Source organism: Oculina patagonica, chromosome 13, assembly GCF_052425735.1.
Source record: "Oculina patagonica isolate OP01 chromosome 13, crgOcupat, whole genome shotgun sequence".
Taxonomy (NCBI): domain Eukaryota; kingdom Metazoa; phylum Cnidaria; class Anthozoa; order Scleractinia; family Oculinidae; genus Oculina; species Oculina patagonica.
Window position 1 is genome coordinate 5,727,852 of NC_135770.1, and position 19,503 is coordinate 5,747,354.

Below are 19,503 nucleotides of genomic sequence, written 5' to 3' on the forward strand. Positions count from 1 at the left end.
TGTTGATTTTATATATTATTCCTTGCTGTTCTTTCAATTATGCCGCGTCCCCTGGCTACTTAAGGCTTTTGCGTGGGGGTCAACTGCCTGGTGGTGTTTCATTTTTTTTTTTTTTTTTTCAACCCCTTCTTTAAACCTCTTAAAATTTCATTCAAATTCAGGTAGCACCCCACCTTAAAAGGGCTAGGTCACGGTATTTTAGCTAATACTATTTATATTCGTTATTAAGCGCTCTAAACTTTAAACTGGTAGAGCAAAAGTCTCTTACATTGGCAAAATCACGGCCACATAACAAACAAGGATGATTTTCGAGCATTGTAAATGACACGTTCATACAAATTGAGACAAACTTGAAAAAAAAGTCGGGGCAACGTTTTTCAAGTTAACCCGAACGCAATCCATTTGAATCTTCGCGAATTTTGCCCATCCATGCCCCTTATTGGGCTTTCTGTGTTTCTTTTGCGTTCTTCTACAGTTTTAAGCCGTTATTGTGATATTTCAGTTAATTCTATGAAGTTGGCTCCAATAATCGATGAACTACTTGCTGCATTTGGCAGTGAAGTTCTGAGAGCTGAGGTAAGACAAAGTACATTTTTGGATGCGCGATTCCAGTTAGTTTTCCATACAGTATGTGGGTAAATAATATTACACGGATTTACATTTGTATATATTAAATGTGAATCTGAACTTTGACGGAAGTGTAATTAAGTGTATCTATTTCGCTATATTATCTTTGCGTCATGCAATATGTAATTTGAATTCTTATAAAATATCTCTCTCGTTAAAAATGGACTGCTCGGCAGTTTATTCGGACAAGCGCTACATCACCATTCTCCGATGACCACACCGCAAAAAAGAACTTCTCGACAGCATTTTTATATGTTCTTTTTTACCAGTCTTTGATCACTTCATTGTAAAAAGAATTGCTTGGCACTTATGTCAAGTATTTCATTAGTCTTCGATCGCCACACTGCATTGCATCGGCGATTAAAGTTTCGCACAAGGAACCATTCCTGCCACGCGACACACTTCATCTGCCACGCGTGTTCCAGTTTCTATAGCAGTAGGCACAGTTGAACATGACCGCAGACTAGTAGCTTCACCAGCAAAAAACAGGCGATCTTCTACAGGGCTGGCGAGCACGTGACGAGAGTCGTACGCATGAGCAGTAGGTGAGGTGTATCCTCCGCGAATGAAGGGATGGTTGGACCAGTGGAAGTACACATAATCTCCATGAACGAGTTGCTGGCGGGATGTGGGTCAGCATTCGGCGAGTAATTAGCCTCCTGCGTGACGGGCACAAAGAGCGTCTGCGTAAAGGCAAGCGAGACACGCGAGAATAGTGACTTCTGAAACAAAAGCTGTTTTACGTGTAAACAATAGAAGGTTTTTATCTTTTTGTTGATCGAGGAATAATAAGGAATAATCGGAAGCATTTTGCTTTCTCCATCACTCAAATGGCTTTTTACGGTCCTTTGTGATATATCGTGGAAAATGAAATCATATGATCAACGAACGCACAAATACAAAATTGTGATCGACAGCAGATCGACACAACATAAATGTGGGTCTTTGTGTTTTGTAACGCTGAAGGAAGCTTTCGCCCTAGAGGCACAAGTTTGCTTCTTTTTGTTTTCGCGATCAACTGCTTTAGCACTAACCAAGAGAGGACACTGCAAAAACAAAAGTTTGCATTGTTCGCTCGCAGGCGGTCTCACCAAAATATGACCCATTATACTGAAACATGCTTAAGTAGTGCGAAATATTTTATTTACAGAAACATGGTCGATTATAACCGGCTGATAGAAGCAAATCGCTTCTAGAGAGCACGTTTACTTCATTCGGGTGACCTCATTGACGTTTATTCATTTTATGTCTTCAGCTCTGCTGCTCAGTTATAACAAATTTAAAACACAATAAGAAAACGACAACCATGAGATAATTCGCATTAATTCTCACTAAAATATAGTTTTCAAGTTTCTAGAGTTTCTTAGTACAATTTGCCAGTACAATTTCTGTGTAGCCATGTTGGTAGGCTGAATTCCTGCAACTTGTCTTGCCTCATGTCACTGATGCCAGTATATTTTCCTTTGTCCTCGAATAATAAAGCCTTCAGTACAATACGGGTAGAAAACCTCTTTGTTTGCCCTAGAAGAAAATGCGATAGAGAAGCTTTAGAATCAAATTGCTTGATTTTTCTTATAGCAGTCCTTCTAGGTTTCGACCTGGTAGTACTTAATATTTTAAAAATTATTGAAAAAGAATTACCTTATTACATAAAATTTTCGCGACACGTAAATTTCGCGATTTTGAGGTGCACATATTTTGCGACACTTGAGTTTCGCGTTCTTGAGTAAGAGACAACTTTCTTTCCCTTGGCAATATTATTTTACATGCCCTTGAATTAAACAAAACGAGTTCACCAATGGAACAATAACGTCAAAATTAACAAAAACGCAAGGGCGGGACTAAATCTCGCCAATAGCAACAATAGAGCAGTTCTCACAAGTAGGTCATGCTTGTACGTGAGTTACCTTCAGTGGCACTAAACTTATTCTTTCTTGATTGTTAACATAATGTGAGTCACTTAACTTCTGCGTCATGTTATGTTCGCGACACCTATTAAAATCGCGTCACTTAAATTTCGCGATTATTTGGAATCGCGAAATTCGCGAAATTAACGTGTCGCGAAAATTTCCGAAAACATCGAAATCAAAACAAGAGTGGAAATTAAGAATAAAAAGCAGTCTTCAGTGTATCGAAATGAAAAAAAAAAAAGAAAATGAGAAGAAAACTTACTTTAACCTTGGCGTTCGTCGTGTTCTCTTGGAATCTGACGATTGCGCTGTACGCTGTGATTTTTATTCTCCTCGTCAGTTCTGCTCACACTACGCCTCCTGGCTGCTACAGGTTGCCGTGGCTGATTCTCTTCAACTCGAGCCGGATCCCGATTCGTTACCGTTAGGTAGTAGATTACAAAGCAGAGGGCCGCAAACTGAAATACAACACACGCTGCGTTCAAAAATTCTTGAATGGGAGACATAGTTACGGAATGCGCCGTACTTCAGAATGAGTGAAATAGCTAGCAAGTGAAAGTATGACTCTCTCTGAATTTAATCATCCAGCCATAAAAAATCGTAATCCAACCATGCAAGCGCCTAACCAATGGCAGTCAAACATAAAGAGGGGCTTTCCCTGATTTTAACCACTCATGTGTAAGCACGCTGCACGGTCCCATATATTCCGTCCAAAAACACACACACACACACAAGCTGACAAAGCCGATTAGATAAGTTAGATATTGTAAGCCTTCCAGGTAGCACACCTCTTGACCTTGCGATATAAAATGCAAAAATGCCTCTCGTTTAATTTGCAGCAATTGTATTTTTGCGGCAGTTGTATCAACATGACTCGAGCAAGTAACAGCTCTTCTAAGTGACTTATAATCACAGATTACCGGCGATTACAGACATGCTAGTTAGCGCGACCATGTCTTCTCGGGTTTGTTTCCCAAACGTCTGAACAAGACGAAAAAAACCATTCAAATGAATAACTATAACGAAGCGCGTGCAGTATTATTTAGTGCGGCCAGCGCAGCAGGAAGCACATGAGGCTCCTGAGTCGCATGAAATCCCATACACAATGCGGGACAATGACATTCTTTACTCCTACATTGGTGTGTAATGACGTTCTATTGAATAAGTATAATTTCATCAAAACACATCAAAGCTAAACGATTTTCATCATAACACCTGACAAATTCAAACATGTCTAGAATTAATAGTTTCTTAAACCATCGGTCCAAGACACTCTTTACTCCTACGTTAGTTTGTAATGACGTTCTACCTGTTCTACTGAAGTAGTATAATTTCATCAACACACCTAATAAAGTATAAACATTTCTATAACCCGTTTCTAAAATCAACGGATAAAATCCCATGTACACAATGACATTCTTTACTTCTACATTAGTAGTCTTAGTAAGTAGGTAATGATGTTCTATTGAATGAGGATCATTTCACCAAAACACATCAAAAGCTACATGAAATTTCATCAAAACACTTGATAAAGTATAAACACGTCAAACCAGCTTTTAAAATCATCGGATGAAATCCCATACACAATGGCATTCTTTACTCCAACGTGAGTTTGTAATGACGTTCTATTGAATAAGTAGAGCAGTTTTCAATTGAGTGTCGTAAAACCAAAACCAAAGTAATTACTCTGACCAATCACAAAGGACACAGACAATCATGTGAACCAATCAAATTTCGAAGCAAATACATGTAGCTGGCACGAAGCGCGGGAAAACGTGCGCGAGCGAGTCACGATTGGTTTTAGTTTTACTCCTGATTGGCTAAGAAAGTGGCGCGAGATTTTTAAGCCAATCACTAAGCGTAGTAAAGCAAAACCAAAGCAAACGCAATTTACTTTCGACACTCAAGTGAAAACCGCTCTATAATTACATCAAAATATATCAAAAGCTACACGAAACACCTGATAGAGCGGTTTTCACTTGTAGTGCGGTCCGGTATGTCCGAAAAATCGCTCCCGTGGGATTTTCGTGCCGAAATTGATTTTTTCGCTGTTTTGCACTAATTTTGGGCCGAATAATAAGAATCCGATGGGGTTCAAATTTTTCGACCGCATCTTCCCATGTTTCCGGCTACTTGAGGATTTAATTTATGCTAATGAGATGCTAATTATATGCAGGAATAAGTTTTGTGGATATCTTTGCTCTGATTTAAGATTAACGTACCAAATGTTATACGAAGCTTGCTTTTGATTAGTTAAGTCATTTGACTTAAATTGGTTTCCATGGCAACCGGCGATGACGTCAGAATTAACGACCTGCTATTTTGGCGGCGGCCATCTTGGATCCGCCATCTTGGATTTTTGAACTCTCACTTTTCTGTAGCAAAACAAAGCATTTTAAATAAACTTTAACTAACGAATGATTTCCAGTACGAACAATGTCCAGTTAAGTGCAAAAAGGTTCTTTATTCTCCTGTTTTACAGTTTTCTACAAAAATAACATTGACTTTTGTTAGTCCCATAGTAACAACGCAAACGCTATTTGTCTTCTTTCTGTTACTGATGTTTTATACTTTTGAAGATTTCCGTTTAAAGTGTTCGTGTATTTAAACGGTTTTGTGGTAATATCTTTGCTCTGACTCCATTTTACACCGAAAAAACTTACAACGTAGTTTGACCTTTTGACGTGCGTCGTATGACTAAAGTTGTTATTCTTGTGGGTAGAAAACCTATTTAAGTCAATTAAAGTTCGGTTCGTCAGGTAGAAACGCACAATGATGTTTCGTTTCTATTTGTTCTGTCCTGGGTTTCTTTTTTCTTACATAAAAGAAGGAGAGTGACCGATCAAGGTAAGCGTATTTTAAATTTATCAGAAGGGAAAGCTGAAAGTAAAGCTTAAACAATAAAGTAAGAATAATTTGAGAAGCGTTATTGTACGCCAATCAGGAAACATTTAAGGGTATTCTTTGGACATCAAAAATCTGTCATTTATTAGCACACTTTCACACCCAAAAAACAAAGCTGTAAAACTCAAAACTTTAGGCGTATTTTCACAATTTCGAGTCCTTAAAAGAAACTCGTCAGCTCGAGCTGCACATTTAAGCGTATAGACTAGGCTTTTATAGATTGTGCTAGCATAATTTTTGGCATAATTGGAGCTAAAAAGCATAATTTGTGAAACGAGCACTGCCACGGCATAATTAGCAATTTTTAGCACTTTTTGGAGCATAAATTCCTAAAATGTAGTAAATATGGTGTACTTTCTACAGAAATAAATGAAATTTAGGTAGTTTGTTCTTGCAATGCGTGTTTTAGCTATACAATTGTGATTGTTAAGTCGTTGGAGGCATTTTACAAACGGTTTAGAGATGCGAGCAGCTAATTTGGACAGCTGACGGCCGTGATAAACTGCCATAAACACAAATAAATTTACAACAACAGTTTATTTAAAAAACACCATAATTTGGTGTCGTTATTGCGCACCTCTATGTATAGAATCTACGTCATTTTGTGAGCATAATTTCGGAAATCAGAAGCATAATTTGGGAATTCTGGCATAATTTTTGCATAATTTGGCAAAATTTTGAGCACTGCTAGTAGCATAATATGCCACTTTTAGGAGCACAATCTATAAAAGCCTAGTATAGACACAAAACACAAATTATTTATTTTAACTTGTTGTTGTTGTTTTGTTAAATAAGAGTCAAGTAGTAGCGATGAAGTCATGTCTCATTTGGTGTGTATTATCTGCAACGAGGGTTTTGCATTGAATAAGACTCTAACAAGCAACCCTTTAATGATTGAGCATCTGTACAAGTACCTTGGGACAGACTGACATCAAGTCACTTACAGACCGGTGAGTGCCGCGAACCGGTCGATAACAGGGGTATGATTGAGCGACTAAGAGTTGCAAAGCGGGCCTAGACAGACAACTCCTCATCCTCTATCCGGCGAGGCCCTGGTCGTCCTTCTAAGTCATCGACCTCTTCGCGGCCTTAAAGGGCAAGAACACTCCCTAAGTCGCAGCCCGGTGAAACTGTAATAGATTTACCGCGTTTTTTTTTTTCAGATCAAGTGGGAACAACGCTATTAGAAATAAAGAAAAATACGCAGGGATAATGCAGAAAACGCCTCAGCACTTAATCGATAACCACAGGAGCTGTTTGCGTTACGCTCAGCGCACCTTCGGCGCTGATTGTGAATGTGGTTCTGTAAAATAAGTTGTTCGTTCGGCGTGCGATGTAGAATTAGTTCTGGCAGTTCAAAACAAGCTAGCGGACGATAGCGCCAGCTTGAATATGGCTGAAGTAAATGACATCTACGTGGCAATATTAAACAGATATTCGATGGAAATAAGCGAAACAGGAAATTACTAAAAGTGATTAAAACAACTTTTAAGTGAGCAGCTTCCAAATCTGCAGTTTGTAAGTCGCTGGGTAAAAATGAACCTAACAAAGTTGTATAGTTAGCAGCCGTCAGCAAGGCTATAGATGTACTGTCAGCTCAAATGGATAGCAAGTAGGGATACCATTAAGGCGATGTTTCGGGAATGCGTGATAAAGAAGTCAACAAAATTGTTAACTTAGCAGGTCAGTTCGCTGTCCAAAACACAAGAAGTCAAGTCAAGGATCAACCTAAGGCAAATAAGGGATTGAAACACACCGTGCAAACACCTCTCTCAGTCGGTCTGCCCCTCGCTATTCAACCAGTTAGCCAACGGAGAACTGCCTACTCAAGTTAAAGACCTAGAGGAAATTGTCTGCCAAGTGTTCTGCAAAGCGGGACCTACCACCCTTGCTGAACTTCGATGGGAACTCTTTCGATCCAGGAACTTGGAAGCTGAGATGCTGCCTCCAATGCGTGCTTTTTTACTCCCTTACATCATCCGCGCAAACGGATGCGCGACATATCCTTTACCACCAGCTGCCCGAATCTTCCACCCCTTAAAGAGAATTGCTTTAGCGAACACCAAGGAGCATTCGTTACTGTTATGTGCCTGTCTCTCCCTGTACTCTAAGCTGTTGTGGAGCTAAATAAATGCAGCTGCAATTCGGACTGCAAGGGACGCTGTAGTTGTTTTAAGAACAGGCTTCCATGCACTCCTCTTTGTTAATGTTTTTTAAAAAACGTTTCAAATCCATTCAAAGGTGACACGCAGGTTGATGATGAGGAAGAGGATGATGCTGCTCTTAGTGCATAAACTTAAGTCAACTTAACGGGACTCTAGCTACATTAGTATTAGACATAACAGGAGAAAGACGAGTAGAATACTATGGTACTAACAAAGTACATGCGCTTAACTAAAAAGTACATGTGCTCAATAAAAGGAAGAAAAAATAAGAAAGTTCTGCCCTTATTTGGACATCACTCGTAATGGAAATCATTCGTTAGTTAAAGTTAATCAAAAAAAGGCTATGCTTAAGTAGTCAAAAGCAAGCTTTTTATAACGTTTGGTACGTTAATCTTAAATCAGAGCAAAGATATTCGCAAAACTTATTCCTGCATATAATTAGCATATAATTAGCATAAATTAAATCCTCAAGTAGCCAGAAACATGGGAAGACGCGGTCGAAAAATTTGAACCCCATCGGATTCTTATTATTCGGCCCAAAATTAGTGCAAAACAGCGAAAAAATCAATTTCGGTACGAAAGTCCCACGGGATTACATACCGTACCGCACTATTGAGTGTCGAAAGTAAATTGCGTTTGCTTTGGTTTTGCGTTCACTACGCTTAGTGATTGGTTTAAAAATCTCGCGCCACTTTCTCAGCCAATCAGAACTTAAACCAAAACCAATCGTGACTCGCTCGCGCACGTTTTCCCGCACTTCATGCCGGCTATATGTATTTGCTTCGAGTTTTGATTGGCTCACTGGATTGTCTGTGTCCTTTGTGATTGGTCAGAGTAATTACTTTGGTTTTGGTTTTACGACACTCAATTGAAAACTGCTCTAAAGTATAAACATGTTTATTACCAGTTTCTAAAATCATCGGATGAAACCGTAGACACAATAACAACCTTTACTCCTACCTTAGTTTGCAATGACGTTCTATTTAATAAGTGATAATTACATCAAAACACATGCATATATAAAAACTGTGCTCACTTCTTTATTCTAGAGAGCAGTTAAACTATAATCGATAGACCTTGACGTTTAGTCGTTCCATGTCATCAACTCTGCTGCTCAGATAAAGCAAATTTAAATTACAATACGAAAACAACAACTGTGAGATAATTCGCATTAATTCACTCTAAAATGTAGTATATAAACAGTTTCTCAGTACACAAGACAGTACAATTTGCTGTGAATTCCATTCCACTCGACTATTTATAGTGCTGAACTCCTGCAGCAACTTGTCTTGCCTCGTGCCAGTATATTCCTCTGTCCTCGAAAAATAAAGCTTTCAGCACAATTTGCGTAGGAAACCTTTTTGTTTATCCTACAGGAAAATATGATAGAAAAGCTTCAGAATTCAGCTCTTTACTTTTGCTTCTAGATTTCCAATCTTATATAACTCAACTTATAAAAATTATTGAAAAAACGCATACGAATCACCGCTTCTACCAAGAATTGCACACTGAAACTGAACAGCATAAAAGAACACAGAAAAGTCATAACAAAATTAGAGTTTGATAATTAAAAACGGTCTTAAATGTTTAAAACTGAAAAAAAATTAGAAGAAAACGATACACACTTACTTTAATTAATAACCTTGGCGTTCGTCGTGCTCTCTGGGAATCTGGCGATTGCGCTGTACGCTGTTATTTTGATTCTCGCCAGCTCTGCTCACACGACGCCTACTGGAAGCTGCTACAGGTTGCTGTGGTTGATACTCCTCCACTCGTGGCTCCCGATTCATTACAATCGTGCAGTAGATTTTGATCAAGAAGCACAGGGCCACAAACAGTAAAACAACACACGCTAGGTTGGAAAATTCTTGAATGAGAGCCATGGTGGTTTTGAAATGACTCAGTTTCAGGTGAGATCAGTAAAAATGTTGTTGTCAAGTGCGAGTATTACTGAATGACGACCGTAGGTCGGCACGGCCCACAGTCATCTAACTGTAACATATGCATCGGTGGTTTCAACTAAACATTTACATAACCACGCACGCACGGCGTGCAGAACAAAAACTCGCGGTAGGGAACGTCCCAGATGTCCTATCCGGCTGGAAAATCAGGTAGTGAGGAAATTCACAGCATGATGCCACGCCGAGAAGAAAGAACAACTGCAAGCGGCTCTAGGTTTCATGATTGAAGATTGTTTGAAAACATTTCCATTCGAAGTATCAGGTGAGTGGTGTGAATCTTTGTCGTGGAACAATGAAAGTTTAATTTTTACACCAACAATAAAGAAGACGAAAGCCATATTGGTGTTTTCAAAAAGCCCCATTCATTTACAGTTCGATCATAGCCGCTCAGAGAACTGAAAGCCGTTTAAAAATCATTTAGCTGTAAAGAAAACTGGAAAACATTAAAAAAAACATCATATTAACAAAAACATCCTATCATTATGTTAAAAACATCGTACAAATGCAGCAATTAATTCCAATTATCACCATTTAACAACTAAACCATTAGAAAATCATCCATAACTAACAGTCTATTTTCCCCCTGTCCAAGTTTTTGTCTTATTCAAATTGGCCAAACCGGCCACGAATTGTTCTATGTTTATATGTTGTATTCACATTTTATTTTATTTTCGAATATCCATTAATTTCATTTGAAATCAGTGAGACATAACAAAACATTATTTTAAAACTGTCACACCGTGACCTTTTTAGTGTGAATAAATCTGTTAAATTGAAAAGTATTTGAAAAACTTTGTTTTTGTTTTAGTCACCGTTTTCGTTTTCGATTTTGCTTGTTTGCTTTTTTAACTTTCAAAAATGAAATAATAAAATAGAAAATGGAAATAAAAAAAATCAAAACAAACAAAAAGATAAAAGGATAAGCTTTAGTACCCGTAAATGTAAATACAAAAACAGAGAAAATAAAATCAAAAACGAAAACGAAAACAACTGAATAACAATATTAAAAAAATAAAAATTCCAAAAACGAAATTAAAACGCGAGGATCGAAATGTGAAAACATTGAACAACAACAACATTAAAGCAAAACCAAAAACGAAAACATTGAAGCAAAAAAAAAACATTGAAGCAAAACCAAAAACGAAATTTTCGCGTGACAAAAATGAAAATTTAAAAAACAAAATGAAAAAGCATATATAAAATTTGCAAAATGAAAAACTAAGAAACAAAAAATAAAAAAAAAAATGAAAAACAAAGAAACAAAAACAAAAACGGCTGGTCAAAACTAAATATAAAAACAAAAACCAAAAAAAGGAAAAGGAAAAACATTAAAACAGAAATGAAAAACAAAGAAACAAAAACAAAAAACAAAAACGGTTCGTGACCCTTCTGGGCCGCCGTAGGAAACAAGTCGCCGGCTAATTCAAAAGCCGAGGCGATTAGTTTTTACGTAATAGAACTCGTAATAAACCACCTCTCGGCAGTCCGGGTTTTAAATAAACATTTCATATTTAATAGTTGGAATCGTAAGAAGAAGTCGACAGGTATCTCTCTTCAAGATTCGAGTGATTGAGTTACACACATACGCGGGCATACGCGTAAAAGCTCCAATTTCTCCCTGTGCCTACTGCTCTCTCGCGCCGGCCCAGAACTTCACGATTCACTGAGACATTACGACTGAACGAGTTCCTCAGTGAAGCATAAAACCTCCTAAGTAACCAGCGCGAAGGCAGATGTGTATCGGCATGTTATTGTAAGCAGCATTAACAGCAATTAAAAGCTAAGAATCAAGCTGTTGAATTTTCCTCCATCAGAAAACGATTTCTACTGAAATTAAAAGTATTTCTGTGTCGTTTGCGCGGACAAAGAAATACTCTGAAAGCGTTTCCAATGAAGTGACGTGTCCTGGAACAACCTCTTCGTTCGGTCTTTAAAAATAAATTAACTGTAAAAAAGATATGTGCCATTTTCTATTCGTTTGAAGTGCACGCACAGCATGGGGGAAGTCTATTAATTAAGAGGCTGTCCACGGGAAAACCACACAGAAGGTGCTGAATTAAGCTTGGATCGCGGATTTCAGTGCCCATATTTTGCATATAAGACAATGGAAGGCAATTTTTTTTTGTCAAGTGCCTCTTAGGGTCCTAAATCATATTGTACGGTGTACGATGAGTATCATGCGTTAAAATCTTGAAAAAATACATAAAATCTTGAAAAGTGACATGAAATCTTGAAAAACACGAAAAAAATCTTGAAAACAAAGTGAAAAATCTTGAAAAACGCGGAAAATCTTGAAAAACGCGAAAAAATCTTGAAAACGCGAAACAAATCTTGAAAAACGCGAAAAATCTTGAAAAACGCACAAAAATCTTGAAAAACGCGAAAAAATCTTGAAAACGCGAAAAAAATCTTGAAAAACGCGAAAATCTTGAAAAACGCACAAAAATCTTGAAAAACGCGAAAAAATCTTGAAAAACGCGAAAAATCTTGAAAAACGCGAGAAAACTTGAAAAACAGCAAACAATCTTGAAAATCACGCGAAAATCTTGATATAAACGCTGGAAGCTTGAAAATTATCATGAAAAGGTGAAATGAGATCTTGATCTCACGTGACACGACGTGCTTGTTGAATACATGTCTGTTAGGCCAAACACGACTCCCGTTGGCCGCTTAAAGTTAACCTTCAGTCTGTTTAATTAAGGATTTTACGTTCTTTAGATCTCTAGAGCTGTTTCGGTAAAAATATTAATGCCATTATGTTTGCTTGTTCTGTGGCATGTTCAGTTAAATTAAAAGAATATTGTTGTCTCACTGTCTGGAACGTGTATCGGATCAGTGGACCTCTCGAACATAGCCTGCAGAACAGGCGCTTTTCAGTTTGCGGGTCGAGGCGCGAAGTGCTAGGTTTTTATTTAGCGGGTCACGCGAGGGCGAGCGCGAAGCGCGAATGAAAAATATAAAAACCGCCTGTTCTGCAGGCTATCTCGAACAATGATTTTGTTTATCACAAGCGTGCGGTCAGCTCGCAGGATTGTTTCTTTTCAACGGATGCGAAGATCTAAAGGCCCGGCCAAACGATCGCAACATTTGAACGCAACATATGCCAACATTGTTGCGTTCAGATGTTGCGATCATTTGGCCACCCTGTTGCAACATGTTGCAACATGTTGGATGATGTTGGGCCAAGTTTGAAAATGGTCAAATTTTTCACCCAACATCTCGCAACATTTTTGGATGTTGCGTAGTGTTGTATTCGTTTGGCCACATTCACGCAACATTGTTGCGCCTAAGCATGCGCACTAGTTCGATTTGTCGTTTCAAAGAGCCAGTGGAATCATGGGTTTTTGTCTTTAAAATGGCGGACAATGGCGCGCAATTTGAAGAGGCAAAAAAGAAAACGCCAAGAAAGTGGACCGAGAAGGATACAAATTCTCTGATAGATATGTTGGAGGCCCGTCCCTGTCTATGGAACGTATTTGAGAAATCATACCACTCAAGGGAGGCTCGAGAAAAGGGGTATGAAGAAATACAGATGGCCCTTGAAGTTAGTGCCGCGGACATTAAGGCGAAGATAACTTCTTTGCGTTCCCAACTTGGGCGTGAACTCAGCAAAACCAGGACTACAAAGTCTGGACAAAGTTTAAGCGACTCATACAAGTCCTCGTGGATTTTCTGGCAAAGATTACAGTTTTTGGTCCCCGTGCTAAACGCCGGAAAAAGTAAAGACAACCTGAGCATTGCTCACGAACTCGAAAATGACGAGACAGCAGATGAATTGGCGAAGGTGGTGGTAAATTTGGAGCAGGAGAGTGAAGGTACCAGTGCGGATCAGTTGGGTCAAAACTCAGGTTACAAAAAAACAACCAAAAAAAAACGCATGAATGAAAAAAAAGAGGAGCTCTTTTCGAGCTGCATACGAGCGCTACAAGAGCCTCCTCCAAAGCTAGAAGCTGCGCAAAAGGTGAGCGCCTTCGCGATGTATGTAGACGAAAAACTAAACAAACTGGACAAGAGAAGCAGATCAGTAGCCGAAAAACGAATAAACGACATTTTATTCGAACTAGAAATGGGAGGGGAAATTAATACCCAACCCCCTGCTCATACACAGCAGTTTCAGCAATTCTCGTCCAGCACCGACGGTGGCAATACGACCTACTTGCAGAATTCAGTGGCCATGGGCAGGCGGGATTCTGGACATTTTATGTCGCTGTTGAAACCAGACGAGCAATATTACTAAGGCCACAGATTCAATAACCTTAAACTAATTACATAGCCGGACACAACCATATTTGAACTTTAAGAATACCGTATTTATTCGATTAAGCGCCCTGGGCGCTTATTAAATTTTTTGACCTTGAGAGTGGGCGCTTATTCGAGGTGGGCGCTTATTCGAGGCTGGGCGCTTATTAAATTTTCACCATTTCTCGCAAGTAGTGAGTTTATTTCACAACAATACAATGAAAATAATAAAACTGTTCATTGAAAGTTTCTGTAAAATACTAAGAAAACTTGGTCTTCAGGGAAGTCTCTTAGTAGTACTAAGTCAATTTCAATCTCAATTTCAATAATAATCAAAGTACTCCTCTTGTGCTCTTCAGGGGGTGGGCGCTTATTCGAGGCTGGGCGCTTATTAACTTTTTCTGCCTACAGGGTGGGCGCTTATTCGAGGTGGGCGCTTATTCGAGGTTGGGCGCTTAATCGAATAAGTACGGTAGTTTATAGTTTGCAAAAATACTTACAAGTCTTTTAGAGCTGGCTATTATTGTCTATTTTTAGAGGATTTTATCATTTGTCCCTTTTATGGTGTATTTGATTTAATGAAAACTCGGTTTGAACTTTTTTCTATTCGGAAGAAATGCGATGCAATCCTAATTTGTAAAAGAAACAAGTTTAGACAATAATTAGTTTGTAAGAAGAAACAGCTATTATTTGCAACTGTGACAGTGGTTGTAAGGAATTTTGACGGTGTCAAGCTATTGTTAAAACTATTACTGTTTCTCATATTAAAGAGTAATCCTACACACTGTGCACTTGTTCTAACATTTTATTCACACAGAAAATGGGCTTTTATAATTTGTCAATCAATGTAAACAACATAGGACCTAGTAAGTGTTTCAATGACATTTATGGTTTACATGAATTACATCCCAGCTATTGATTTGTTATTCGAACAAGTACCAGTAATGACAACTCAAAAGCACTAGAACAGTAAAATCAACAATTTGAGAACATTTGAAATTCACTTAAGGAACGTTTATTTTATATGGAGGGGGTGGGTGGGTGGAAAATGTTAAAGGGGATATATTGGGGGGTGGGCTCAGAAAAAAGTGTTGAAATTACAAAGGGTGGGAGGCATGATTTTTTTTCATTGATATGAACAGAGTTCTTTTTAACCTGAAAAAAAATAAATAAAAAATGAGTTTCCAGTATAATTTAACACAAACATTGTATAATTTGGTTTAATAAACTGAACTGTTAGTAACATACTTCTTTTTTCCCACCAAACACAATATTCAATAACATCTGACAACACAACACTTGCAAAAAACAATTTAAAGTTAGGTATTAAAAGATACAAATCAGTAAAATCACTGTTTCTGAACAGGTCCGTGACAAACTACACCTGCAAGGTTAACAGTTTTTTTTTAAAACTGGGGAAGTTATCCTGTTAAAAATATGTATTGCGATGTTTCGACTGCAATACTGCTAGCATGGTCTTCATCAGGCGATGAGGTCGATTGTTTACGCTAGGCTATTTATGCACGTTGGTTCACTGCTTCCTTGTTGTCAAGGAGAGAGGACAAGGCAAAAACTCTGTGCTCATTTTACAAAGCTATGTTTAGTGGGCTTTTGTAAATTTTTGGATGATTTTTGGGGATGTTTGGAAAGAGATAGTTTTCCTCAAAGGCTTAGTAAAATTGGGAGAAATATTAAATATTTAATGTGATTTTAAAATTAGAATTTGAAGTTAAGAATTACAAACAGCAGCTAAAGAGAAACAAACTGCCTTCACACTTCGCTTTGTTTGCCCAAAGTGATGTCTTAGTCGGCTAGTTATTCAACTTGTGTGGTATATATTAAAACAATTATTCACCTCAGTGTTGGTGAATAATTGTTAATTATTATAAAGTCTCAAATACAATAGTCACGTGTGATTCTCTTCACTTGATCATCCTTTCTACCAACAGTTTGGTGTTGGCTAGTTGCCAATAACGGCTACAAGAAAGCCTATAAATACTGACAATATCAACTAGGGACTAAGAATGGGATGTAATTTAGTATGCCTTTAGTGCCAAAAAATCCATGCTCCCCCCCCCTCCCCCCCCAAGAACATAAAAAAAAAACAGAAAAGGGATTGGATAAATGCAGAAAGAAGAAAGGGTAAAGGGGGGTTTAAGGGGTTATTTACTGGAGCTACATAACATATAAATTACAGAGGTATTGAAAATTGTAATGCATAGCTATTTCTAAAGCAAACCTACATGTCAAAAATAATTGCTTTCTTTAATTCAATATTGTTTGGTTCAAGTTCAGAAGTTTCTAAATTTCCATTTAAATATTGAATATTGGTATTATTAATGACAAAATATATTTTTTACAATTTCTCACAAGGCAAATAAAGTTGTATTTTGAGTGGTGTGACAAAAAAGATTCATAAGTGCACCATTTTAATTTCAAACCAGACAAATGCTATTATTGACTGAAATTTACATATATCCAATAATTATAATCAACCAAAACAGCATATTGAAATTGAAATCCTGCTGCTTAATTATATAAACTGCAGTCAATTATCTCAAACCTACAGTTGAATAATTGCATTATTTAGTAGCAGATTGGATAATTTCCATTTAAAAAACAAAGCAATAGTGGATTGACGTGGAAAGTTAGGTTACAACTTGGGGCACAAGATGGGGCACAATTACTTACATTTTCTGGGGCCCTATATAGTGAAGTCAAAAGCCACCTATGTTCAAGGCCCAGGGGGGTACTCGAAGTATACATGATGGGGGGTCCGACATATTTTTTTGGGTTGAAAATTTACACACTCGGTATTTTTTTGGGTCAAGGGATCGGTTACGTATTTTTTTAGGTCTTATCTCCGAGTGAACTTTTCATTTAGGGATTTTGTTGGGATCAGTGGATCAGAAAAATATTCATTCTAACTTTTTTCAGTATTGAGGTATTTAAGTCTTGTATTTTTTGGGTTGGAATTTTTGATGCCAGGTATTTTTGGGGGTCTTAAATTTCAGGCTTGTGTATTTTTTTGGGGTTGCAATATGAAGCTCTGTCGGACCCCCCGTCATGTATACTTCGAGTACCCCCGCTGGGGATCAAGGTGCTCTGCAATGTTTTTGAAGCATCATACACTACATGTTTCTGAGACATCACCAGTTTGCCTTAGAGAGTTAAGTACATCTTTCCCACTGCCACTCAATTGCACCTTCATTGACGAAGTAATCCGAGAACGCCTCCCTTATCCGTTTTGCCTCTGTGGTGGCATTATGTCCCCTTGAAGGAACCTGCAGGGGGAGAAAGGTTTCGGATGCAACGTCTTGTCTCCATAGACCAGGCACCAGTTTGCCATCTTCACTTTCTGTGTCGCTTAAACCAGCTGGGAAGTAGACGTCTTTCGAGGAGCTGCGTTTGAGAAAGTTATGAAGGGTCAAGGTTGTCATAACTACCACTTCGATTGTTTCAGGTGGTACTTGCATGATTGATTTGAATACCAAAAAACGGTTTGCCAGGATTCCAAAAAGGTTTTCGGAGATTCTTCTTGCACGGCTGTGGCGGTAATTGTACACCCTTTTCTGTATGTCAAGCCCATGCTGAGGAAATGGTTTCATTAAGTGTGGTTTTAATGCAAATGCATCATCACCAACTAGGACATGAGGTAGTGGTTCTGATCCATTGGGAAGGCATCTGGGTGGTGGAAGTGGAAGACTGCCATCTTCTATGACTTTTGCTAGGCCACACTTATTCCAGACACCCCCATCAGAAATCCGGCCATTTGTTCCTACATCCGCATACAGGCACTGGTATTCTGGACCAGCCACAGCCATTAGTACAACTGAATGGCTGTGCTTGTAATTGAAGAAATAGGAGCCTGCATTAGGCGGTGGCTGCATGATGATATGCTTGCCATCGATGGCTCCAATGCAGTTGGGAAACTGCCATTTCTGCTGAAATTTATCGGCAATTGCTCGCCATTCCTCAGGAGAAGATGGCACTCGTAGAAATTGAGGCCCTAGATGCTCGACAATTGCAGAACAAACTTCCATGATGATATACGAAATTGCGGCCCTGGAGATTCGAAACTGAAAACTAAGGGATCTAAATGTTTCTCCTGTGACCAAATATCTCAATGTTACTGCCAGCCGTTCTGGTGCAGTGACCACCTTGTTACCACCCAAAATCTGCTGTGGGGTAATGTCAGCTTCAATGTACCTTGAACAAATCAAACAAACAAAGATCTCATTCAAATGGACTGTGAAATTTTCTAGGATGACTCAATGGCTTTATACATATAATCAAGCTCAAAATAAACACACTTTCATGAATTTTTTTCTTCACACAAATCAGACCATCAGAATTTAATCATTTGTCTAAATAAATGCTGCTATTAATTACATTTTACAGGCAATTTTTTTATTTAATGTTTCATTTCAAACTTTGTTTTTTGATTATTTAAGCCAAGGAAGTAGTTCCAAGGCTGTGGGGGCAAGATAAAAAGGAAATTAATTCAGTTATCCACATAAAAATATCTTAAGTATTACGGTAAGCAACGTCAAAACGGTTTGACCTAAGTTGAGGGTGGTAAAGGGTATTTTTGGTGACGTGTGATCGGCCCTTTTTATTTTGAGTGAAATGTAAAATGGCTAGTTTCCCTCGTGAATTGTGATTGCCATAGTAGCTGTAAACCGTGATTTTCGAAAACGTTCTCTTAATTTTATGTGAAATGCCAATATTATATTTTTCGTGAATCGTGAAAGGGCCATTTTATTTTCCGTGAAACCCTCAAACATGATCTTTATCCCCCCTTACCACCCTAATTTAGCTGATTTCATTCTTTTCTTCAATATGAGTTAAATGGTTCTCAGATGTTCAGATGTTGGGTTGATTATTGTCTGGCTTCACATGACAGGCATGTGGGAATTTGGACATTTGAACATTTCAAATGGTCTACCGAAGAGGCTCAAGAATGCTACTGGCAGATCGAGGAAATTGGTAAAAATTTTGTTGCCTCGATCAGTTTTTTAATGCAAGTTTATGTGATTGTTTTTTGAATTCTAATAGGCCTGCAGTCGTGTGATGCCATAAACTGAGTTTTTAAATATAGAAGCCCTTTCAGCATTGAAATATTCGAGAATAGAAGACTGAAGCAAAGAGAAAAAGAATCGAATTTCTAGTTCCTCGTGCAACCTAGTGGGCGTATCAACACCTTCGTTCCGCAGTCCGCAGTCCGCAGTCCGCGGTCCTTATTTTATATCGACAGGACGAGAAACATGGCGGCCATTACTCGACCTTTCGACGGCTGATCTCCGAGAGTAAGCAGGTTCTTTTTTCCTTTTAGGGTGAGTAAAAAAATAAAATTCAGGATGGACCATGGGGTAGGCCAGGGGATGGGCCATGGCCTAGCCAAGGTTTTGTACACCCTACGTGCCCCCTACGTCATACGTGTAAATTACAAAATGCCAAAATTCTTGCACTCGAAAAACTGTTTTAAACATCCGCAGTCTGATATCCTTTTTGAAATTTATAGCATGTAGCGGCGAATTTTATGTAAAATGGGATTTGCTTGAACTGTAAAAATGGCAATAATTAGATTGAAGTCATTGAATTTCGACGGCGCGAACACGATTCGATAAACTTATTTAGACAAGACAATTCAACGTCGCGTTTTAATATCAACACCCCTCTCATAAATGAAGGTTT

General features: G+C 38.3%; 3 protein-coding genes and 1 pseudogene across 4 annotated transcripts in view; 2 read left to right on the plus strand and 2 right to left on the minus strand.

The window, feature by feature from the left end:
- LOC144636854 (uncharacterized) overlaps positions 1–19,503 on the plus strand; it is a 148,505-nt gene that overhangs the window by 62,999 nt on the left and 66,003 nt on the right. The window lies entirely within an intron of this gene.
- The window catches only part of LOC144636852 (uncharacterized), a 140,866-nt gene that overhangs the window by 56,456 nt on the left and 64,907 nt on the right, over positions 1–19,503 (minus strand). The gene's annotated exons all lie outside the window — the stretch shown is intronic.
- Positions 1–19,503, minus strand: part of LOC144636822 (WD repeat-containing protein 25-like) — a 68,144-nt pseudogene that overhangs the window by 46,825 nt on the left and 1,816 nt on the right. The gene's annotated exons all lie outside the window — the stretch shown is intronic.
- On the plus strand, positions 12,923–14,006 carry LOC144635391 (uncharacterized). The gene has a single exon (XM_078494502.1). The coding sequence runs from the start codon at positions 12,923–12,925 to the stop codon at positions 13,802–13,804; it is 882 nt and encodes a 293-aa protein (XP_078350628.1). The 3' UTR covers positions 13,805–14,006.

What these genes read in the sequence shown, in the direction of transcription:
- LOC144635391 (XM_078494502.1), top strand. Translation starts at nt 12,923, where the DNA reads ATGGCGGACAATGGCGCGCAATTTGAAGAGGCAAAAAAGAAAACGCCA.